This window comes from Prionailurus bengalensis, chromosome D1 (assembly GCF_016509475.1).
Source record: "Prionailurus bengalensis isolate Pbe53 chromosome D1, Fcat_Pben_1.1_paternal_pri, whole genome shotgun sequence".
NCBI classification, from domain to species: Eukaryota; Metazoa; Chordata; class Mammalia; order Carnivora; family Felidae; genus Prionailurus; species Prionailurus bengalensis.
The window spans coordinates 40,651,865-40,673,980 of record NC_057346.1 but is presented as its reverse complement, the minus strand read 5'-3'; the positions used below and the strand labels follow the sequence as shown (position 1 = coordinate 40,673,980).

Here is a 22,116-nt window from a genome sequence, read left to right as displayed (position 1 = left end):
ACTTGGACTGGAACCCCAGCCTATGTGATCCAGAAGCATTGTTTTTCTCTCCACCATCATGGAGACGGCTCTTTGAGTGACAGAGTGATCCTACTTAACTTCGGCATAGTTCCCTAGTTGGGGACCAAGTTACTCTTTCAGACCATGGAGAAGTCTCATTATTTTGGCAGCCGACTTGTATATGCTGGCTCTGACAATTTCATATCTCCATCTGGAGCTGCCATTTGAGAAGAATAAGCAGAGAGCCTGAGCCCAGGTGGCCCCAGCCTACCAGCTTCATGAAATGAACGAGATAGTGATTTTCATGACCCCTGCTTGGCAAGATGCTCACCAAGTCCAGATGTGCACCCTCCGCAGGGCACACTGTAATTCCTCACCCACTGGCCACCAGACTGCGTTCAGATAACCATGAAAATGATTCCCATTGATTCAGTAGAACCCAATTACACTGCTAAAGAGTGAAATGGAGTAGAAGAATGGCATTTGGAGGCAGAATTGTTAAGTAATAGAAAATAAATAATGCCAATTGACCCTTTAGGTGTTTGGTCAGATCCTCATACGACTGCTAAAAGAACGAATTTATTTCAGAGACTTGCACCTTCGTCTCTGAATCACTGCCGGAGGTTATTAGCATTGTCCCACCAAGCTCTCCAGGAAGCACCCAGGCTTCATTTAGCTACTGACACTGTAGAAATTTGGGCTTCATAGAGAAAGTCATAAATATAGCAACACCCTATCCTTTTGAAAGGAAAAGATTCCTACTATTTGAACTATAAAGTCCGTTTATTTAAAAGATCTGTCACTCAGATGCAATTTCAGTCACTTTAGGGTGGTCTTTTATGTTTTCCTCCTTTCGTACACGTAAAGAGGAGCTACGACCCTCCCACCCTTACCCATCTCATTGATGTCTTTAGAAAGCTGGAACCAGGCTCTGATTACAGACCTTTGTTGCCATAAAGAGACAACAAAATGTGGTTAAGGAAGAAGAAAGAGCCTTAACTATGAATTCTTTTCCGCTGATGGCTAATTTTTTTTCCTCTTATACCTTTCCAAAAAGGTGGCAAAATGACATCCACTTACAGTGTATTTAATTGCAACTTTCAAAAGACTGAAACAGTAATACCTCACCGACTTCTCAGTCACAATTCAAAATGTTTGGAAAAGCAGAAGATGAAGTGTACTGTCAGCAGAAGGGGAAGACACTGGAATTTTGAGTAATCTGCCGGGTCCACTGATTACACTCCATAACAAAGAGGATATACCGGCCCTTGATTTTAGCATCTGATTTCTATTCAGCTGGGGTCCTTTCATTACAAACAGGGTTTCTCTCTGGGTAGCCACAGTATTTATGGGCTGAAGAATAGCAAAGAGCATTTTGTTCTTTTATAATGTGGTGATGTCAGATGCAAGTCATTTGATCCTAATCCCTACCTCCAGAAATCCAAAGGCACATTAAGGACGTCACCCAAAGCTTCTTCCCAAACCACTGGGTATGTGCATGTCTACACCACTGTGTGTGCCTGGAAGCATATTCATAAAGGAACACATGGTATAGTCATGTGAATAACAAAAACTGATGACCCAGCCATTAGATGAGAATTTACCTGCTTAGTTTAATTTTTATATAGACTTACTAAAAACGGGCAGTCAGAATTCTCAAGTCTATTTCAGGAAACTTTTTAAAATTCAGCGGAATCAATTACTGAAGTTTGGGAAGCATAAATTCGAAGTCAGAATATGCATTACTCACATAACTCACATAACTGAAGTCCAGGAGCAATGCCATATTAGGGATAGCTCAGCTGTGTAACAAGGCTGAAAAACCTAGTCTTCTGCCCTGATGTCCTCAGTGTCAGGTCACCCAGAAACTGGCACCCCTCTTGATTCTAAGAAGTGAAAGAGAAACAACTAGAAGTACATGCTCCCTTGTTCACGTCGACCCAGAGATTGGGGGTCAAGGGTGCTGAGAATAAATGGCAAATAAAATTGGTTTCCTATAAACCCATTAAAAAGGTGTGCAAAACCTATGATTTTTTCTTCTATAGCATTTTGTGAGAAATACAGGTCTTAAGGATAAGCAGAACCTTGAGAAATCCTCTGGGCAGCCCTCCAAAATGATACAAATACATCACTCCAGATAGATTTGAAAACATCCCATTTTATGAAGAAGAATTCCATAATCACCCTATAAAAAGAGAAATCAATGATACGTATTCCTTTTCCAAGACTTTGATTTTCTAAAACTAGAGGGCATTCTTTTTTTTTCAATTTTTTAAAATACATTCTTTTTTTAAAATTGTTTTTAATGTTTATTTTTGAGAGAGAGAGAGAGAGAGCAGGGGAGGGGCAGAGAGAGAGGGAGACCCAGAATCCGAAGCAGGCTCCAGGCTCCGAGCTGTCAGCACAGAGCCCAATGCAGGGCTCAAACCCACGAATTGTGAGATCATGACCTGAGCCAAGTCAGACGTTTAGCCAACTGATCCACCCAGGTGCCCCAAGGGCATTCCTTTAAAATACCAGGTTCCCCAGGATACTTGGATGGCATTTAAAATGACACCGTAGCATAGACTGAATACTTTTGTACACAGCCCACATAGAGAGCTGTCCCCACTTCCGTTATCCCTTCCTTATTTGTCAACGTGCCTATTATCTATCTCTTCTAGGCAGCAAGCTCATGTAGGGGCTGAGACCATGTTTTCAGTCATGTTCATCTCTCTCTCCCCCACAGTGCTTTCACATTGCAGGTCCCCAAGAAATAATTGTTGAATATACAATATGTATTTCAGATTGAGACTAGTGAATTCAAAGTATTCTGATACAAACAATATAATACTTTCATATATGAAGACACGGTACTTCCTCACTGTTCGCTGGTTTTTCCTAGGAGTGTTGATGAATCTGAGCTCATGCCCTATGAGTCTCTGAGGGTGTGGTAGCGTTAGCCTGGATTTCACAAAGTGCTAGCTCTTCTGAGACCACACTGTCACCTACGAGCAGAGTGACTTTAGGGAAAGCTTTTGACCTTGCTGCGTCTTCCATCGGCTGTCAGATGGGATTAATACTGCCTGAACAACTTCCCTCGCCAATTTGTTGGGAGAAGCCAATGAGATCACAGGTATGAAAGTGCTATGAAGGTGTGGCATGAATGAGGTGATGGTTAGGGGCCCAGGATATGAAGAATCCCTGCCACCCTGTACTTTTCAAAGATAAATCACCTTGATGGCAGACCCACAAACTCAAAAGCACTGAGAAAGGGCATTAAGACGTGAGCTGGCATGAGAATCTGAGGGGGCAGCTGTATGAGAGCACATGTCATCCACACTCAGCCTGCCCTGACTGCAGTGATGTGTCCTGGGCCCCTGACCATCGGATTTCACAACTAAAGGACCAGAACCCAGATAACAGTCCTACATCATGCCTGGTAGCCTTCAGCTGCTGCCAACACAATCACCTGATGCCTCTTGTGATTTCTTGTTTGTATAATTTCTAGAGATTTCTGGGCAAGGCTGTGAGCCTGTATGTTTTGGTAATGGGCCTATTCATTGGAGAATGGAAACCAATAACTCTTTATGATCGGTAGAATCCTCATCGCCTTTAAGTCTATTCAAAAATCATTTTTATCGTAAGGTTTCTGCAGAGTTTCTCATTCTAATAAAAACCTACTCCGTCTGGGAGCTTTATAAACTTGTTCCTATTACTGCCATAGAAGGCTTCCTAGGACATTTTCCATATGTTTTAGTGAATTATTTTTTCTTACATTGGTCGAGTATTGGGATCCCTGATGTACTCCTTTGACAAAGCCAAAAGGAAAAGAAAGCTGTTCATTCACAAAGTTACAGGAGAGTTTTTAGAATCGGAGCAAATAACTCAACCTTCCGTGAGTGTGCATTGTAGTGGTAAATCTTGCCAAGTGCCTAGTGATCTCTGCTGCCTCTCACACATTGTGAAACGTGATTTGGGAATATTTCTCCCCAAGAGCTTTTGCCATAAAGTAAAAATAGTCTCAGCTGCCCGCTAAGTAGAATCTTACGAAGAGATATTCATTATTCATGACTCACTTTTCTCTAGTGCTGCCCACCAGGGATCTCTTTCACACATAGGTACTTGTGGACCTGATCTTCTGAGAAGAAAGTTTTGGGAGAAAATGGAAAAAGAAAGAAAGAAAGAGCTGTTCTCACAATGTTATGCCCTGCTTCATAAAATGATTGGGGAAGGTAGATCTGTTAAGCTACAGGAATGACTCTGTCCTGTGTGAGTGTAGCACATAGTGGGGAGTCATATTTGATCGTCATAATAATACTCTGAGAATAAAAATCAAGATAGATAAAGTGACATCTATAAAAACCACTGTATTATATTTTCACCCAGCAGAGAAATTGAGTGCTGTGGAAAGTCTTTCATTTCAAAGGACTTTTCAACATTTTTGTCTGGGTGAAATGACTATTTCTAGAGTTTACAAATGCACAACTTGAGTTATACATTTTTAATTGACTCTGGGGGTAGTGTGATGATCATTTATCTTCCACGATTTAACACATTTCATCTGTTTTGCTATTGACATGGGCAGAATGTCCACCAGCCACTGTTTTTACATTACTTAGGCTTGGTGGTAAGGGCTGCCTCTGGGGCATAATGATGAGAATATGCTTGCTTAGCCCTCTGCCTCCAATGTTGAAAAAGAAAAAATGGAGAATCTTTTCAAATAGAATTTAAACCCATGAGTGTTGACTGGGAGCAGAGTGCAAGCTTTAGGCTTTTTTTTTTTAATTATTCTTTCAGGTGATTATTCAATGTCTTAAGTTATTGGATTTCTGTGTCTATTTGATTTCATGGCCAAAAGATAATTTGGCTTTTTTTCTTCCTTATCTCTTGGGGAAGGGACTTAAAACACACACACACACACACACACACACACACACACACACACACACACTGGGGTGCCTGGGTGGCTCAGTCAGTTGAGTGTCCAACTTTGGCTCAGGTCATGATCTCACGGCTCATGGGTTCTAGCCCCACTGTCAGGCTCTGTGCTGACAGCTCAGAACCTGGAGCCTGCTTGGGATTCTGTGTCTCCCACTCTCTCTGCCCGTTCCCCACTCACAGTCTCTGCCTCTCAAAAAATGCATGAAAACATTTTAAAAATTTAAATACACACACAAATGTAAATGCTTAAAAAGAAAATGTTGCATTTTTTATCTTGTACCAGTCATTCAAATATTCAAGGATTTATAACAAAAGGGGTACTAGACCACCCATACCACTGTTTCTGTTTTTAATTCCTTACCACATTATTAACATTTCCAGGCTTTTCATTCAATGGATAGGATTCATATTTTATATTTGTGGTAGGTTTCCTTTTCTGGACACAGTATGGAATTATGTCATGGCTAATGTTTCTCATATCTGAGTTTTCATATCTGCCAAAGGGTAGTTTACTTGTCCCCTACATTGCTTTCATTTATCTGTTCTAGGTACCGAGAATGAAAAGTTCCTGCCCTCAGGGAACTCACAGACAATCAGTTTTCAAGTGGTTTGATAGAAATGAGCATAAATTCTGAAAAGGACTATAGTTTAGACCGGGCACTGGGTATATGCATCTTACACTCTCCTGGAAGGCAAGAACTGGCCTTCTGATAAATGTACTGAATACACACACATGATAAATACTTCCTAAATATTGCACATTGACCATTATGCTCATTCTCAAGTTTGTCCTTGTGAATCTATTTAAACCTACTGAATTGATCTTTATTTAAAACTTACATATACTCCCTTTTGTCTCGTGAAACTAATTAAGATACTTTAAGTATCTAAGATGACCCATCTTTCTCTTTTAATAGCCTTTATCCCGAGACATGTTTCCCCAAGGATTTTAATTTTATTATGTGTAAAGAACAAACCCTACCTGTTGTGTGATTAATATAAGAGTACACAGGACTTTTAATAGCTCTGTTAATGGGATAATGAATAATGTTTGTTTCTAACCAACAGGATATCTGCCTAATTTATCCTAATTTATTGGCAATCTAAGATCCTTGCTATGACTCAAAATTAAAATAACATGCTATTAAAAGTAGGAAAACAAAGCAAGATAAGTAATTCCTTTACCAGTTAAGAGCCACATTCCTGATGCCTCTTATGAAAACCTAAAGGAACTGATGTTAGTTAAGCATATATTATCATATATTATATATCAGGACATCACGCCTGATGCTGCCAATATAGTGACTGATGTGGTATTGTCTTTCCCCCCGGGGAGCTTCCAGGCTAGTTCAATGTGAGAGTGTTAAAGAGGACAAACATAATAATTAGATATGTGATCAGTGAGATGCCAGTATATGAATGAAGTCAAGTGAATCATGAAAAGGAGGGATTCTCCCAGAATGTGGTCTCTGCAAAGGTGTCACAAAGGACCAGATATTTGCATCTGGCCTTGGAGGATTTTATAAGATCTATAAGAATAAGGGAATAAAGGGGATCTTGTGCAGTGGGAACCTCAACTGAAGGTGGACAGGCATTGAAGTGCATGTCCCATGTTGGACCCAAGTAGACCGTGAGCTTCCTGAGGGAAAGAGGCTCATCTTGCTCACCACTCTACACCCAGTGTCTAAAACACTGCACAGTGTAAGTGCCAGTATATGTGTGTTGAATTAAGTGATCTGGTTGTGTTGTGATTGAAACTTCAGATATAGAGGCTGAGAGTAGCCCAGTGAACAGGCTGCCTCAATACTAAATAATCTTGCAGGTTGATACTGAAGAGTGTGGGTTTTATTTTGTAATGAATTCAGCACCTCCCAAAGTATACTCCTTGAAATATCAAATCTAAAGGATGTTAATGAGCATCACTCAACAAAAAGGTGTTGTTGTCAAGTCAGCTTGGGAGATAACTGGTTTAAACAAAGTGAAATCAGCTTCTTCGCTTTTACTTTACTCTGATCGACATGCAGTGTAAAGCTCCAAGAAAGTTGTATGGTGCTCTTCAGACTCCAAGGATCCTGGACTCTCTCTTTTAAGGCAAGCACATTGCAGGACTGATGTTCTCCATCACACATTTTATACAATTTGCTTGCAGCAGTGAGCAACCATTGAAGTCCTCTCAGCAGGGGGCTGACATCATCTAAATTTCATATTAGAAGATTTTCTGGACTTCTGCAATATGGACGGTGATGAGACAAGACCGGAGACAGGGAGACCAGGTTGAAGACCAGGGCAACAGTTTGGGCTGAGGTGCTGAGAGCTTGACCCCAAGAAGAGAGAAGAAAGAGCTAAGAGATACAATTGACATTTCAGAGGCAGAATTGTCTGGGCTGCTATTAGAACTGGATAGGATGCAGCCTGCTCGGGGACACCTGGCGGAGTAGATCACAGGGCACTGAATGTGGCCCAGGGTCTTTGTTACCAAGCTGGGCCTCCAGGCACATCTTGAGGAGGGACACCTATTTCTGATTCACAGCCAGCAGTGTCCCTCATTAATGGCTGATGAGCTATGGGAGGAAAGCAAGAGAAGGGTTCAAGATGATTCATATTTGTTGTTTAGATGGTTATAGGGCTAAAGATGCCTTAATTTGTTTTGAAACTTCTTTTTGATTTTTATAAAATGATAGTACCTGAAATCAGAGTACCCAGAGAAGGAATGATATATGTGTCACTCTTCTTACTCCGAACGGTCTCTGCCAAGAGCAATGGTTTTACCTGTGCCACACATTGAAATATGCATCCTAGCGTTACAGAGAGATTTTTTACCAAGACCTTGAACCAAGGGTTACAAGCTCAAATGTCTGCAGAGCCTACTCTGACATCATAAATGAGTATGGTAGAGCAGGCTGAGCTTTTGCATACGAAGCCTACCGGAATCTACTTCACTTACAAAAAGAAATATGGTCTCTTCCATTTGTCTTTGAATACGAACTTCTCCATCTATCTTTTAGAGCCATTTTTGATAAGAATGTGGATTGTGAGGGGCGCCTGGGTGGCTCAGTCAGTTAGGCATCCGACTTCGGCTCAGGTCATGATCTCACGGTTTGTGAGTTTGAGCCCCGCATCAGGCTCTGTGCTGACAGCTCAGAGCCTGGAGCCTGCTTCGGATTCTGTGCCTCCCTCTCTCTCTGCCCCTCCCCGGCTTGTGCTCTGTCTCTCTCTGTCTCTCAAAAATGAAAAAATGTAAAACATAAAAATAAAAAAAAAGAGAATGTGGATTGTGAGAAGTATTTCTCTATTCCAAGAAAAATCTCTGCACAGTATTGATGATGAATGACAGCTCACATGTTGAAGCATCAGGAACACAATAGAGAGCGGTGGGCCCATCCTGATTTTTCAGGAGAAGCTGGGAATTTGAATTTTTATATGAAACCTCTCTATTTATAAATGTTGGCAGAAAGTTCTAAAATACACTGCATGGGCCCCCCAAAAGCCTGTCTCTGGGCCGCCAGTTTTCATGATTTTTACCTTGGTCCATATGTGCTCTTGTCCATACACATGGGCCTAATTTTTTAGGTTGATAGATTTACAATTCATTTTTTTGAGGCAGATAAGGTGCTAAATGACCTGCTAAGTTGCCAGGCAAACCCGTGTTGAATTGCTGAGTGAGAGAGGTAACGCTGTTGCTGGAGCTAGTAATTAGAACAGTGTCTTCATTTATTTATTTATTTGCATTAAGTCTTTATTGTGGGAAGAAAGACAAAAAACCTGGTGTCTGGTGGAAGTGTTAGTGCTGAAATTCAAAAAGCATCATCAGTGGAGCTAAAGGTATGAGCGTCCGCCACGATAAAAGTGTGAGGTCCGGTGCCAGGAAATAGGGAGGCTACCAATACACCATATTGTAATTCGTACCTGGGGGATTCTTCCACGGAGAGGGGAATGTGGAATCCTATATCGACTAAGGCCTGGATGTCAGGGGAATTACGAAACAGTACAGGGGTATTTAGTCCTGGGGCTCATGTGATGTCACCTCTTAGTTCATAGCAGAACTTTCTTAATGGCCCACATGTGAGCACATAGATTGGACCCATCTGTTTGAAAGGGTGAGTTAGCACATGTGTGGTAATCACCATCATTCTAAAGAAACTTTGAGGAGGTGTTTAGTTCCTGCTGATAGAAAAGATTAGAATCAAGCAAGTTTTATGAATAGAAAATGATGAGCAGATGAGCCTGGAAGGAAATGGAAATGTGATGAGATTAGTAGCTGATGTATACCTCTCTGCAGGCAAAAAAGCTTTAAGAGATGTCAGGCTGGGAAATACTTTATTTCCTGAAGTGTAAAGAAGAGATTTGGACAAAGCTATAATCTTAGCAGCCACTACCAAAGTGAATTGGTCAAGGATCTTTCTAAAAAAGCTGCCATTTAGAAATGGCTGGGTCTAAACATGGCAATGAAAAGGTACCTTCGTTGTCTTGAGATGTGAGGGTCACACATGCCTTCAACCAACAAACATTTATTGAGGACCCACTATGTGATAGTGTAGACTAGACCATGGAGTGGCTCACAGACTTGCGGGAATCCATGCCCTGCAGAAGACAGACCGCGAGTGCTCAGCGGGGATCTCTGGGTGGATCATGGGCAGACTTTGTCCTAAGATTCCCCAATAGTGGCAGCTTGGGCAAAGAGAGAGATGGCAATAATGAATGACACAGTTCAGTGGCCCCAAGACCTAGGTTCCATGGTTCCGTAGATCACAGAGCACCTCTGGTTTGTGTTTTTAACTGTTTAGGACAAACGAACTTTCTGGAAGATAGTTTAGAGTAAACTCTCATCAGATTTATATCATCTGTTCCCCAAAGATTGCTAATTGTAGCATTTAGTGAATAAATTTTCTTGTTTCCATGCCTTTGTAAATGTCCTTCCATACACAGAAGGGAATGCACCCCAATTCTCTTCAAAAAGCTACCCCCCACCCCGTGCCTCCTAGATTCACCTCTTCCCATGACGTTGCCTCCATGCCTACCTTTCTTTTTTTTTTTTTAATGTTTATTTACTTTTGAGAGAGAGAGACAGAGTGTGAGTCAGGGAGGGTCAGAGAGAGAGAGAGAGGGAGACACAGAATCTGAAGCAGGTCCAGGCTCTGAGCTGTCAGCACAGATCCGGACGCGGGGCTCAAACTCACGAACCAGGAGATCGTGACTTGATCCAAAGTCGGATGCTTAACCGACTGAGACACCCACGCACTGCATTTCCTTGTTTACTTTCATTCGTCATCCCTTCCTTTTTCTTATTTCTAATGAAGTATGTAAAATAAGCCAGTCCACAAAGGTATTCAACCCAGTAAGCATACACGTCCTGAAATATCTAACTTCCTGAAACTGGAAATAGCAGGGACGTGAATATTCCACCGCCCAGAGAATATGTCCCTCAACTGTACCTAGGGGACAGCAGCGTGGGATGGGGAAGGCAGGATGGTAAGTGACTGGAGGACCTATCCATCTTCAGGTGATTTCTTAATGCCAAATTATGGGTCAAATAAGAGAAATCACATGGAATAAAGCCAAGGGCAGGTGGTTTAAACCTGGCTTTTTATTTCCTTCCCTCCATGGAAAATATGGGTGATAGTACAGGTTAATTTTAGTTCAGTGACTTCACCTTTCAGAAGGTTTATCTTTAAGAGTTGTTCCTCCTTAGAGACCTACCCTTTAATTTACTGTTTGTAAGTAGTTTTCTTTCTAGAAATGGCAGGAAGCACTTGCCTTTCCAGCAATGCAGCTGTCTGAGCCCACCAGCAGACAGGTCTGAATTCCAGCCGCCACGTTAATATCAACCCCTGAGTATAACTTTGAGAAGGTCGTTTCTCTATTCTCTGCTTGCGGAGAGGAGATAAAGTTGTTTTCAACTTCTCTGCTATCGTGGGAGGATTAAGTATTTAATGTTTGTGAAACATTTTGAAGATAAAAAGTAAACATAAAAACTAACCATAACATCTACTCTAGACACATTTCTTCCTTTTTTAAAGGGTTTAGCATTCTGAAAAATACCTAAATTAAAACCTGTGCAATATTGAAATCACACAGCTGAGAAGGTATGAACAGTAGGCCTCATTTGAAGCTCAAAAGGCAGCTTGGAATCCTGGAACCAATGTCTTGGAAAGATTAAGGTTATTGCTGGTAATATGATGTTGGTCTAAGAAGCCCATCTGTCTAGACCTGTTTATTCATCTGTAAAGCAAGTGGAATGAAGCAGAATACTATCTAAACTCTCACTTACTCATGAGTTCTCTTCACGTCTAGTGACTCTCTACTTTCCCGATTATAATAGGGGCAAGTTTTCCTTTACTCTGAGGCTCTTTGGTGCATGTGAGAATGTCATAGAGATAAGAAAATATTCAACACTCAGTCCCTTCATCTGTTTGCCTACCTGTGTGGTGACTAAGAATGGAGACATAAAGGGTAAGAACATTGCTACCCATAACTGGTCTTGTAAGAAAATAGTGAAAATAGGTGAGCATCCTCACTGGAATTAATTGTCAACAGCCATAGCATCTAAAATTCTACGCATAAAGGGGCGTCTGGATGGCTCAATCAGTTAAGCATCCAAGTCTTGATTTCAGCTCAGGTCATGATCTCACAGTTCATGAGTTCAAGCCCCACTTTCGGCTCTGGGGTGACAGCACAGAGCCTGCTTGGGATTCTCACTTGGTCCCTCTCTCTCTGCCCCTCCCCTGCTCACATGTGCTCTCTCTCTCTCAAAATAAATAAACTTTCAAAAAATAATAATAATAACATAAAATCCTATATACAGAAAGTGTGTCCTCTGGATCCAGTGACCTCCCTAGGCATATTGCTTTAAAATACAATCAGATCCAAGAAAGGATAATGTTATTAGTAATTTGTTACGGGGCCTCATAACCTTTATCCCGTTATGGTGCACACAGAAAATGATTATATGTGTACAATACTTCTAGGTTAAGAGAAAGGCTAACCCCAGCCAGAGATCACCAGCCGTGGGGGTCCAGCTGTATGAGGTCACACTCATCTACCCAAGAGTTAGGAGGTTCAATATCACAGTATATCTGAAACTTATTTGTTACATGTGGTTGGAAGCTCTGCCTTAGTTTAAATGGCTTTACCTTTAGATTTCTTCCTTACACAAATCTATTAGGTAGGCCTTGAGACGTTTGATCATGAGATGGAGGAGGGAAAAATAAATACCTTTGAGCTTTCTCTTCTGCTTTAGAGGAGTATCAGGTGCAAAATAGCTCCTGGAAATCAGGAGACTCAGAAGAAGGAGCGTTGCCAGGATAGGGAGAAAGTATGCAGCAGCCAAGCGTGAATGCCGAAAGACACCACATTTGGGGTGTGATCAACCTAGACAATGGCAGATGGATCTGTAGTAACCGTGCCCCATCTCCGACGTGCTGAGGTCCCACCTGCAACATGAAGAGTAAACTGTTGGTGTCTTGCTAGGATGTGCTGAGAGCATTGATAGGGCATGTTTGAACTGTGTTCAGAGGAAGAAGAATGTGGCCACACCCACTAGTTGGGGCAAGCATTTAGGTAAGATGCAGCATAGGGTAATGGTTGGGGGCACAGACTCTGGATCAGGTTGAATCCACTTCCATCACCTTTTTGTGCCTGTTTCTAACCCATAGTATGAAATAATCACCCCCTCCCTGCTTCCCCCAGGACTCATGTGAGGATAAATGGGTTAGTATCTGTTAAGCACTTAGAAGAGGGCCTGCCCAGAGTAATGACTTGAGCACCTGATAAGAAGAGATAGCAGGGAAGTGAAAGCCCCCCCACTGCCTCCTGCCTCCCAGCTCCTTTATTAGGGAGAAGGGTAGAGCAGATTTTGAGCGGGGACTAAAGACGTAGAAGTGTAAGAAAATAGCAGAAGACGCAGCTGCACTACATAAGTTTGGGTATTAAGTCAGAGAGCTGGAAGAAGTCACAGCTGCCACCCAAGACCTCGTGGCAGTTTTTAAGCAATTGAGGAGAACAGGAAAGGTGCCAAAAGACCAGAGACAGTCAAAGATGGTCCCAGTTTTCAAAGGAGGGAAAAGCTTGACTCTCGAAGCACTGCTACAAGCTTGGTGTTGATCCACAGCCATGTTTGGGGAGGGAATTTTCAACAGATGGTTACCAGATGCTTCTACATAGGCTGTTTAGGGTAGGGAAAAGAGCATGAGCTGTGACGCCAAATTGACTTGGGTGAGAACCTGTGTTTTGTCACTTACTGGCTGAGTGGTCTTGCAAAAAGTTCCTTAACTTCTGAGCTTCACTGTCTCTAGCTGTGGAATAGAAGTGGCAATGTCTGCCAGGTTCCTGTAAAAAAAAAAAAAAAAATGTAAATTACCATGCAAAGGACTGAGCAAAGCAGGCAAAAGAGGCAGCAGAACATAACGTAAGGTTTACAACAGAGGTCAGCAAGGGGCACTGGGTGGCTCCGCTTGGTTAAGTATCTGACTCTTAATTTCAGCTCAGATCATGACCCCATGGTCCTGAGATCGAGCCCCACATTGGGCTCTGTGCTGACAGTGTGGAGCCTGTTTGGGGTCTACTCTCTCTTTCTCTCTCTCTGCCCCTCCCCTGCTTTCTCTCTCTGTCTCTCTCTCTCAAAATAACTAAACATAAAAAAAAAAAAGAGGTCAGCAAATTTTTTTACATAGAGAGCTGAATAATAAGTATTTTAGACTTTGTGACTCTGTCACAACCACTCAACCATGCTTTCATAGCAGGAAAGCAACTATAGGTGATATGTTAATGAGTGGGCGTGGCTACATCCCAATAACACTTTATTTACAAAAACGAGTGGCCAGGTTTGACCCATGGGCTATAGTTTGCCCATCCCTGGTTTAGAGAAACAAACTGCCAGGTTTAAAACAAACTCTGCCACTTATGAGCACTGTGACCTAGGACAAATTCATAAATTCAGTTTCTTTATTTAATAGGTTTAATAATAGTACCTATCTCATGAGATTGTTTGAACGATGAAAGGATTTAAAGGAAACAATTAAAGGAACAATTAAAGGAGCAAGAGGCATGCCTCTCTCAGTTGGTCCTTGCTGCTTGGTGAGCTCCTGAATAAATAACTTTTTAATGTTTATTTATTTTTGAGAGAGAGTACAAGCAGGGGAGAGGCAGAGAGGAAAGGGGTAGAGGATCTGAAGCAGGCTCTGAGCTGACAGCAGAGACCCGGATGCGGGCCTCAAACTCACAAACTGTGAGATCATGACCTGAGCCAAAGTCGTTCATTCAACCGACTGAGCCACCCAGGCGCCCCTCCAGTAAGATGAAATTTAATAGGGACATTTAGAAAACTCTGCTTTTAGCTCCGCCCCACAACAAACCACACACTTAATAGTTTATTGTTTTTGACAAGAAAAAGACCTAAATGGTTTAATTCGTTCATATCACAGAGCTGTGTGCTGCCCCCCACCCCCACGACTACACATGATCACAGACGGAATAAATAGAGGTGAGATTGTCTCTAGTACAGTGGAGGTAGTTTGCACGGGCCTGAGTAAGTGTGGTATGTTGTTGTTTCATTGTTTTGTCCTGGCCATTGTATTTCAAGAAGCAAGCTGATATCTAGGAAAACATACTGAAAGAGGTAACTGGTGTAGTGAATAACAACTCATTATATGCAATGAATGACCTGAGAGATGATTATATAAATTACAGCTTTTCAGTCTGGAATGAGGATTCTGAAATAGCCCTATGGATTTTATGAGTATGGCAGTTTTAAAATGTGCCCTCCCCAAATTAGGTAATTATTTAACCCTCCGTGCAGCTAGATGTGAGGTTTATGTCCCCACTGCCCACCCTGCTTAAATATGGATTCTGGGGCTGTTGGCCAATAGAATGTGGATCAAGTGGGGTGCCTGGGTGGTTCAGTAGTTTCAGCATCCAACTTTGGCTCAGGTCATGATCTCATGGTTCATGAATTTGAGCCTCACACTGGGCTCCAAGCTGACAGTGCATAGCCTGCTTGGGATTCTCTCTCCCTCTCTCTGCCCCTCCCCCACTCATGCTTTTTTCTCTCTCTCAAAATAAATAAATAAACTTAAAAGAAAAAAAAAAAGTGGATCAAGTCATGCTGTGCCAGCTTCTGGGCCCAGGCCTTAAGAAACTGGCACTTGCCACTTTCTGTCCTTTAGCCTACTTGCTCCTAGAATCCAGCCACCATGCTGCAAGGAAGCACTATTGTCCCAGCCAATGGCTACCATCACCCAACAGAAGTGTCCAATGACTTCAGGCCCAGTTACCTGCGACTGTGATTGCACGAGCAACTCCAAGTAAGAACTTCCCCGCTCAACCCCTGAAATCAGGAGAGATAATAAAAGCATTATGGTTATTTAAGCCACTTGGTTTTGCATTACATAGTAGTAGATAACTGGGAAAATGTGGAAGAGGAATTTGATTTTTCCTGTATAATTTTAAAAACAGGAAAACTAGTCTATGGGAAGCTGCAAACGGTCTAGGCTAATGATTCAGGTAGATTCAGGTTCGCTATTAAAAAAGAGCTTTGAATAAAGCAAACCTATCAGACAACAAATGAGCTGCTTCATAAGGCATTGACTTGGTCTTACTGAAAATATCCAAACCGAGGCCAAATGATTGCAGGTATGGAATAGGATCTGGGGCCTGTGGGAAGGGTAAATGTAGTATGAATCCATGTTTTCTGTTGATTGGTTCGTTGGTTGGTTTATCTCCCAATGTACCTTGAAAAGAGTTTTGTAACTAGAAGGCACTGGACGAATATTTCCTTTCTTTAATAAATATCTGTTGAATACCTACTGCATCTGTTGTGGCAGGCACTAGGAATACATCTCTGAACAAAATAGATGAAAATCTATGCTTTATGGAGCTCATATGCTGATTGAGGAAGACACGCAATAAATAAGAATATGATTGAAATATATATCTGATGATAAAATGTCAAGAATAAATATAAAGTATAGGAAGGGGGATATGTAATCCCTGAAGAGAGGTGTACAACGCTAAGGGTAATGGCCTGGAAATAGCCATTTATGATGAATTAATAGGTAAGGAGAATGCCAGAATTGAACTCTCCATTTTAGAAATATTAAATATATTTTCAGAAACTCTCAATAATCACTGGTGACAAAGCAGTGGACAAGACACAAGGTCTCCACACTCAGGCAGCTTCCATGCTTATATTCTACCATGGGGAGAGAGAGAGCAAATATAAATACATCAAGTAATTTCAGTGAGTAAGAAGCATGGCCTTCCACCAGCTGCCATAACTCCAGAATTCTCAATGTCCATCCATTTTTCGTTTTATAAAGCTTTGCATCTTCCAGAGATAGGCTTATAAACATGTTCCTCTTTATGGTTTTATTGTTATACTCCACTGGGTCCTGTTGATTTCCTCTGGTTCTGCCTGATAGACACAAACCCCAAGGGCATGAGAGAAAAATGAAATGGGTTGTACTGTACTTTGAAGTGGTAGTGAACTATTTGTGATTCCTTTTGTTAGGTGCTAGCCAGAAGCACCTGAAGAAATTAATCTTTCAGGTTTTTGATTAATTGCTGAACCACTGATTATTGATCAGTGGTGAGAACAGAAAATCCAGGTTGAGATGACTCAGTATTCCCTGTCAGATTGTGGCAAGAAGGGATAGTTTCAAAACAATAGCTAATTAATGGAAAATGATGCAGAGGAGTAGATGGTGGGGATTTATCTCAGTTAGTTTTGTTTTAATCTCCAGTGCTGTTACTCCTTTTCCATATAGACGAATTCCACCTCGTGGGTTGAGGCCTAAGGCAACATCAAGTATGAAGCCTAAAAGACTGATTGAATCATTAATGATTCCTATTCCAGGTACAAACGTAGCTGGACACATGAGTGGGTCTAGAGAAATAAAAATGGAAATGAAGACTTTGAGGTCAGAAATGACGTAGTTCAGTTCAGCAAGCATTATCAAGAATACACCAGGTTCCAGCAAAGATGAAAAAGACAGACTCCCTGCCTCTGAGTGGCTCACAGCATACTGAAAGAGCCAAATACATGAGTAGATCACTTCAGTAGATTGTAGATAAGTGTTCGCAATGACCAGCACGATTTTGGAAGTGGCTAGAAATCATTATGGGTAATCATGGGATTGGTAGTGTTCTCAGTGATGCAGGGTGGGTATGAACCCCATGGTGCAGGGTTAAAATTGTGTCTAGTTCCACCCGACCTCCATTCACAGACTCAAAGCAAGAAGCACTTAGGAGATCATATGTTATCAGTCTCTTAATTTCCTTCAGATGAAGAAACAGACTCTTCAGTGTCTAAATGTTCTCTCCACTTATTATTTTAGGGACAAGTTTGGGGTAAATTAATTCTTAATTTCATTTAACGATGTTTATTTGGCACTTAGGGCCGTACCAGGTGCCAGAACACAACAATGAATAAGAGTCCCTGACCCAGGGTTGTTCTAGAAGGATTGAGTGGAGACCAACAGGAAACAGAGACTTGAAAAATGCAGTTGATAGGGGTGCCTGGGTGGCTCAGTCAGTTGAGCATCTAACTCTAGGTTTCAGCTCAAGTCATAATCTCATGGCTTCGTGGGTTCGAGCTCCACATCAGACTCTACACTGGCAGCATGGAGCCTGCTTGGGATTCTCTCTCTCTCTCTCTCTCTCTTCTCTCTGTGCCTCCCCAACTCATGCTGTCTCTATCTCTCTCAAAATAAATAAGTAAACTTAAAAAAGAAGAAGAGGAAAGAGGAGGAGGGGGAGAAAGAGGAAAGGGGGGGGTGCCTGGGTTGTTCAGTCAATAAGTATCTGACTTTGGCTCAGGTCATGATCTTCTAGTTGGTGAGTTCAAGCCCTGTGCCATTCTCTGTGCTGACATCTGAGGACCTGGAGCCTGCTTCAGATTCTGTGTCTCCCTCTATCTCTGCCCTTCCCCCACTCACACTCTGTCTCTCTCATAAATAAGCATTTAAAAAAAATTTTTTTAAAGAAAAGAAAATGCAGATGATAATTAGTGTCCTAGAGTTATGCACTCAGTGTTTTGGGAACATGGCGGGAACGCCACCATCTGTCTGCAGGAAGCAGGAATGACTTCACAGAAGGAGTATTTGAATTGCAGCTTCTAGAATGAGTCAGGTATATTCCCAAGACTGGGCATTCCGTGGGACAAACAGCTGTGAGTGGAATAGTGGTGGAGAAACATGACGACCTCGGAACCTCCCAGGCTCACAGTGTAACTGGGTATAGAGGCTGAAAGCGGTGGATGATACAAGATGTTAATAAGTCTGGCCAGATCCTTGTCCTCAAGGATCCCCTGAAGGGTGTCATACAAGGTCAGTGGCATGATCAAGTTTTTAAGGCAGCAGTAACACTTTACAACAAGGATGGAGGCAGGGAACCCAGCAGGCTACTGTGGTGATCCAAACAAGCTGCAGAGGAGGCCTGTCCTGGGGCAGCATGGCCAGGAACGTGCACGTGAGAGATACCTGCTTGCCTCCAAGCTTGGTTGGATGCTGATAGTTAGAGCAGAGACTCTAGGTGGATGCCCAGGGTTCTGGGACAGCCCAGGGTGTGAGTAGGTAGGAATATCATTCACTGAGAATGAAAATAGGAGAAGGGGAAGGTTGAGGGTAGTGATTTCAGTTGGTGACTTTTTGGGGATTGGGGGTAAGAGGTCCAGAGAACAGATTGCTAGTAAGTAGTTGAACATGTTGGTTTGGTATGGGGAAGGAGACTAGGATACGAGAGTACATACTGGGGAAGGATCAGCTGTAGGTGGTGGAAGAAACTGTGGATAAGGAGATGGGGGAGTTACAGGATGCCTGCATGGGCTGAGGGAGCAAAACAGCTGGGTGCTTGAGGTGAGGCGGGGCCCACAGCTGTGTCGCTACCACCCTTCCAGGCCTGTAAGCAGACACCAGAGGGCCTGGGTTTGCAAATCCAGCTGTCCTCCAAAAGAAAGCGTTTTTACCGCAGCAGGATCCTCAAGTGAGTGTGAACACAGCCAAGAAGGTCTCTCTCCTTTCCTTGGCAGCCCCCTGGCCCCAGCATAGCCCCAGAGCCCCTCACAGAGCCTGCTGCAGGGCATTTATGGAAAAACAAGGAGGTGATTTTGTGCACAGTGAAGGCAGTGGGAGTTGTCTGGATTTGGAAAGAGGCTGTTCGAGGCGAAAAGAGAAGCAGAGAAGCTGAGCGGCCAAGAAATCAGTGTGTTTTGGTCAACATAACTCACCCGGGAGTATAATATTTTACTTCAGCAGCAACGGCAGAATGTGCCTCTTTAAGAGCTCAGTGTGTCCGGGAAAACCTCAAGAGTCAAAATTCAGCCCTGGCACATATTGGTCCTGACGTGTTTCTTTTGTGAAACATAACAAACCAATTGGGAAAATAACTTTAGAGGGAAACTTGATTGATTTTTCAAAGAAAGCAAGAACTCCTATGAAAATTTATCTTAAGTCTATTAAAGCCGTTCTCCTAGGCGGCTTGTAAGAGAAACCAAACTAGATTGCCGTCCCATTTTGCAAAAAGCCTTTAATTTGTTTTCCCACATTTTTGGCCTTTGTTTCCATTATTCCTGTCAGTTGCTTTATTAGGTGAAAAACTGGATGACCAGGTGCTGTGATTCACTGCTGTTTTTCTCTTATTGGTGCCGAGTACGTCTTTATGTTCCTTCTAGTCTCCCAATATATATTTTGATGTAGTAAGCTGTCTTATTCCAGGTAATGATTTAAAGACGAAATATAGGTTCTTCCAGGTTTGTGGTCACATGGAATATTAAGAATTGCAAAAAAATTGAATAATATCTGGCTTGGCACTTAGTAGCAATGGGACATCTATTTACTCATCTGTACAGTGGGAACAAATAAACCTCCACTTCCTGAAGAGGGTGTTTGGGAAAGTGAATGATACAGCGCATGCAAGAGTGCTTTATTAACTGTGTCACCATCTACACGTACAATTATTCATATGATAGTAACTATTACAACTATGCCCAAAAATATTATTCACACTAAGACTCAAAGACTTTACATAGGCCATGTAAATTCTTTATATACCTGCTCTTCATTCGTTCCTCTTTCTTGGTCTTTCCAGATACTCATAAGAATAGCATCTCAGAGATGTGGGAAGAATTGTCCATCCCCCTCGGGTTTCCCAGAGCCAAGAAAAAAAAATTATTTTGCTACTGTTAAAAATATATTGTGACTGTCAAATGCACTTACAATGAGCCATCAAAATTATGAAGCGTATAGCTCAGTTTTCTTTTTGTTCGGTGACAATGTAAAACTCACAAATTTTACATGACCATGGAAACGGAAAAAGAAAAGGAAGTGAATACTGAAAGAATTTAGATGGTGATACCATTGTCCAAGAATTAGAAGAAATACCCACTGGTTAACATATAATAATGATTATATATTGCTTTTTGTGTCTCTTAGGGGGGCATATTTTATGTCCACTAAGCTTATACAAGCGGTACATTTTGTAAAGTCAATCGTATTTTTCCCCCTCTCCACACCACAGCACAATGGGAGCTCTGCCTCCCTCCTGCCCTTTCAGCAATGATTTCCATTACTTGATGTAGGGCAATCCTTACTTTTACGGATGAACTATGAAAAGTTATGCATTGACCATGAACTATACGGGAATAAGAAAAGTTGAGATGCCCTAAGGCATAGGAGACACCTTTTGTGGGGTGGGCAGAGGGAAGAGTGGCAAGAAAAGTTTTTCTCCGTTCTGATTGCAAACTGCTTTCTCTTTCAAAACTCAGGTGACTGTGACAGATGGCGGTTCCTCTCCAAAACAGTCCACCATTTGGGTGGTGGTTCAGGTTTTGGATGAAAATGATAATAAGCCCCAGTTCCCAGAGAAGGTCTACCAGATCAAGCTGCCAGAACGTGATCGAAAGAAGAGGGGAGAACCCATTTACAGGGCTTTTGCGTTTGATAGAGATGAGGGCCCCAATGCAGAAATCTCCTACAGTATCGTGGATGGGAATGATGATGGAAAGTTTTTTATTGACCCTAAAACTGGCATGGTTTCTTCCAGAAAGCAGTTTACAGCAGGGAGTTATGACATCCTAACGGTAAGATTTTTCTGAACCTCAATAACATGCATGGGGGGGTGGGAGTTACTTTCTTATTCATGTATATTCCTTTGAGTAATAAATCTTTAGAGTAATAGTTTAGAGTAACAAGTGTAGAAGGCTGCTTTCTGCCTCAGTGATATTTTTAAATAATGAGATCATTTCCTTTGGTTGTATCCTGTCAGCAAACCTCCCCCATTCCCAGTACACAGTCTGTACTCAACCACACTTCCTGTAGCCTTACATCATTTTAAGGTACTCAGCATAGATAGAAACTGAGGGTAGAGGAATAGCAGAGTGAAATATCACATCCACCACTCAACATATCAGTCACTCAATGTGTCCCCAACACTTCCCAAAGAAACAACTCTTGTAATTGTTGACAGTGTGATAGGACATGAATTTAGCTGTGTAAATTGTGAGACACAGACCACAGCTATGCTTGTTCTGCAAAAAAAATGAAAACGCTTAAGTTAAAAAATGACTACATTTTTTACCATTAGAAAATTAAAAGCAAAAACAAAAAACATGAGCACTATCTCAAATAGAGATTTAAATTCCTGTATCTAAAATGCCAGCCTGCTCCCGCCACCCCCAACCACTTTAGAAATATAGCACCTATGCCAGAAAGGGGACTGGTCATCCTTACAAGTGATGGGCATTTTCCAGGGTCCCAACAAGAGTTGGTCAAGAGTTAGAACCATCTGCTGTCCTTCTCTTAGTTTGCAGCCTTCTCTGCTGTATAAAGTCAGTCCTTTATGATTTTAAAGGATGGTCTGAGTCCCTTGATTTGTCTGTTCATTCTTATGGTGTGGACTTGGTTTTCTTTCCCTACTCAATAACATACTCAGAACCGTGGGCAGAGAAAGTGGATAATAAAATACTAGCTCTGTGTCTGCCATTAGTAGCTCTGATATAATGTGTGCTACTATAGTTGTGTGAGATTCGACAATAGGAGTCTTTAAGGACTGAATGGACTATAGTAGAAACTGTTGGTGCTTCACACAGATCCCCTTTACCAGGCTGGGGCAGCTATGCCCCAACTGCTGTGCGTGTTGGCTGCTAAGGGCTCACAGATGCCCCCTTCTTGAGACGATCATCCTTGGCTAAACTTCTTGTCCCAG

General features: G+C 42.0%; 1 protein-coding gene across 3 annotated transcripts in view; it reads left to right on the top strand.

The window, feature by feature from the left end:
- FAT3 (FAT atypical cadherin 3) overlaps positions 1-22,116 on the top strand; it is a 669,639-nt gene that overhangs the window by 518,036 nt on the left and 129,487 nt on the right. For all 3 annotated transcript variants that reach the window (XM_043579958.1, XM_043579957.1, XM_043579960.1), the window contains exon 5: positions 20,678-20,992. In XM_043579958.1, coding sequence (XP_043435893.1) covers positions 20,678-20,992 — 315 coding nt within the window. The remainder of the gene's footprint in view (positions 1-20,677; positions 20,993-22,116) is intronic.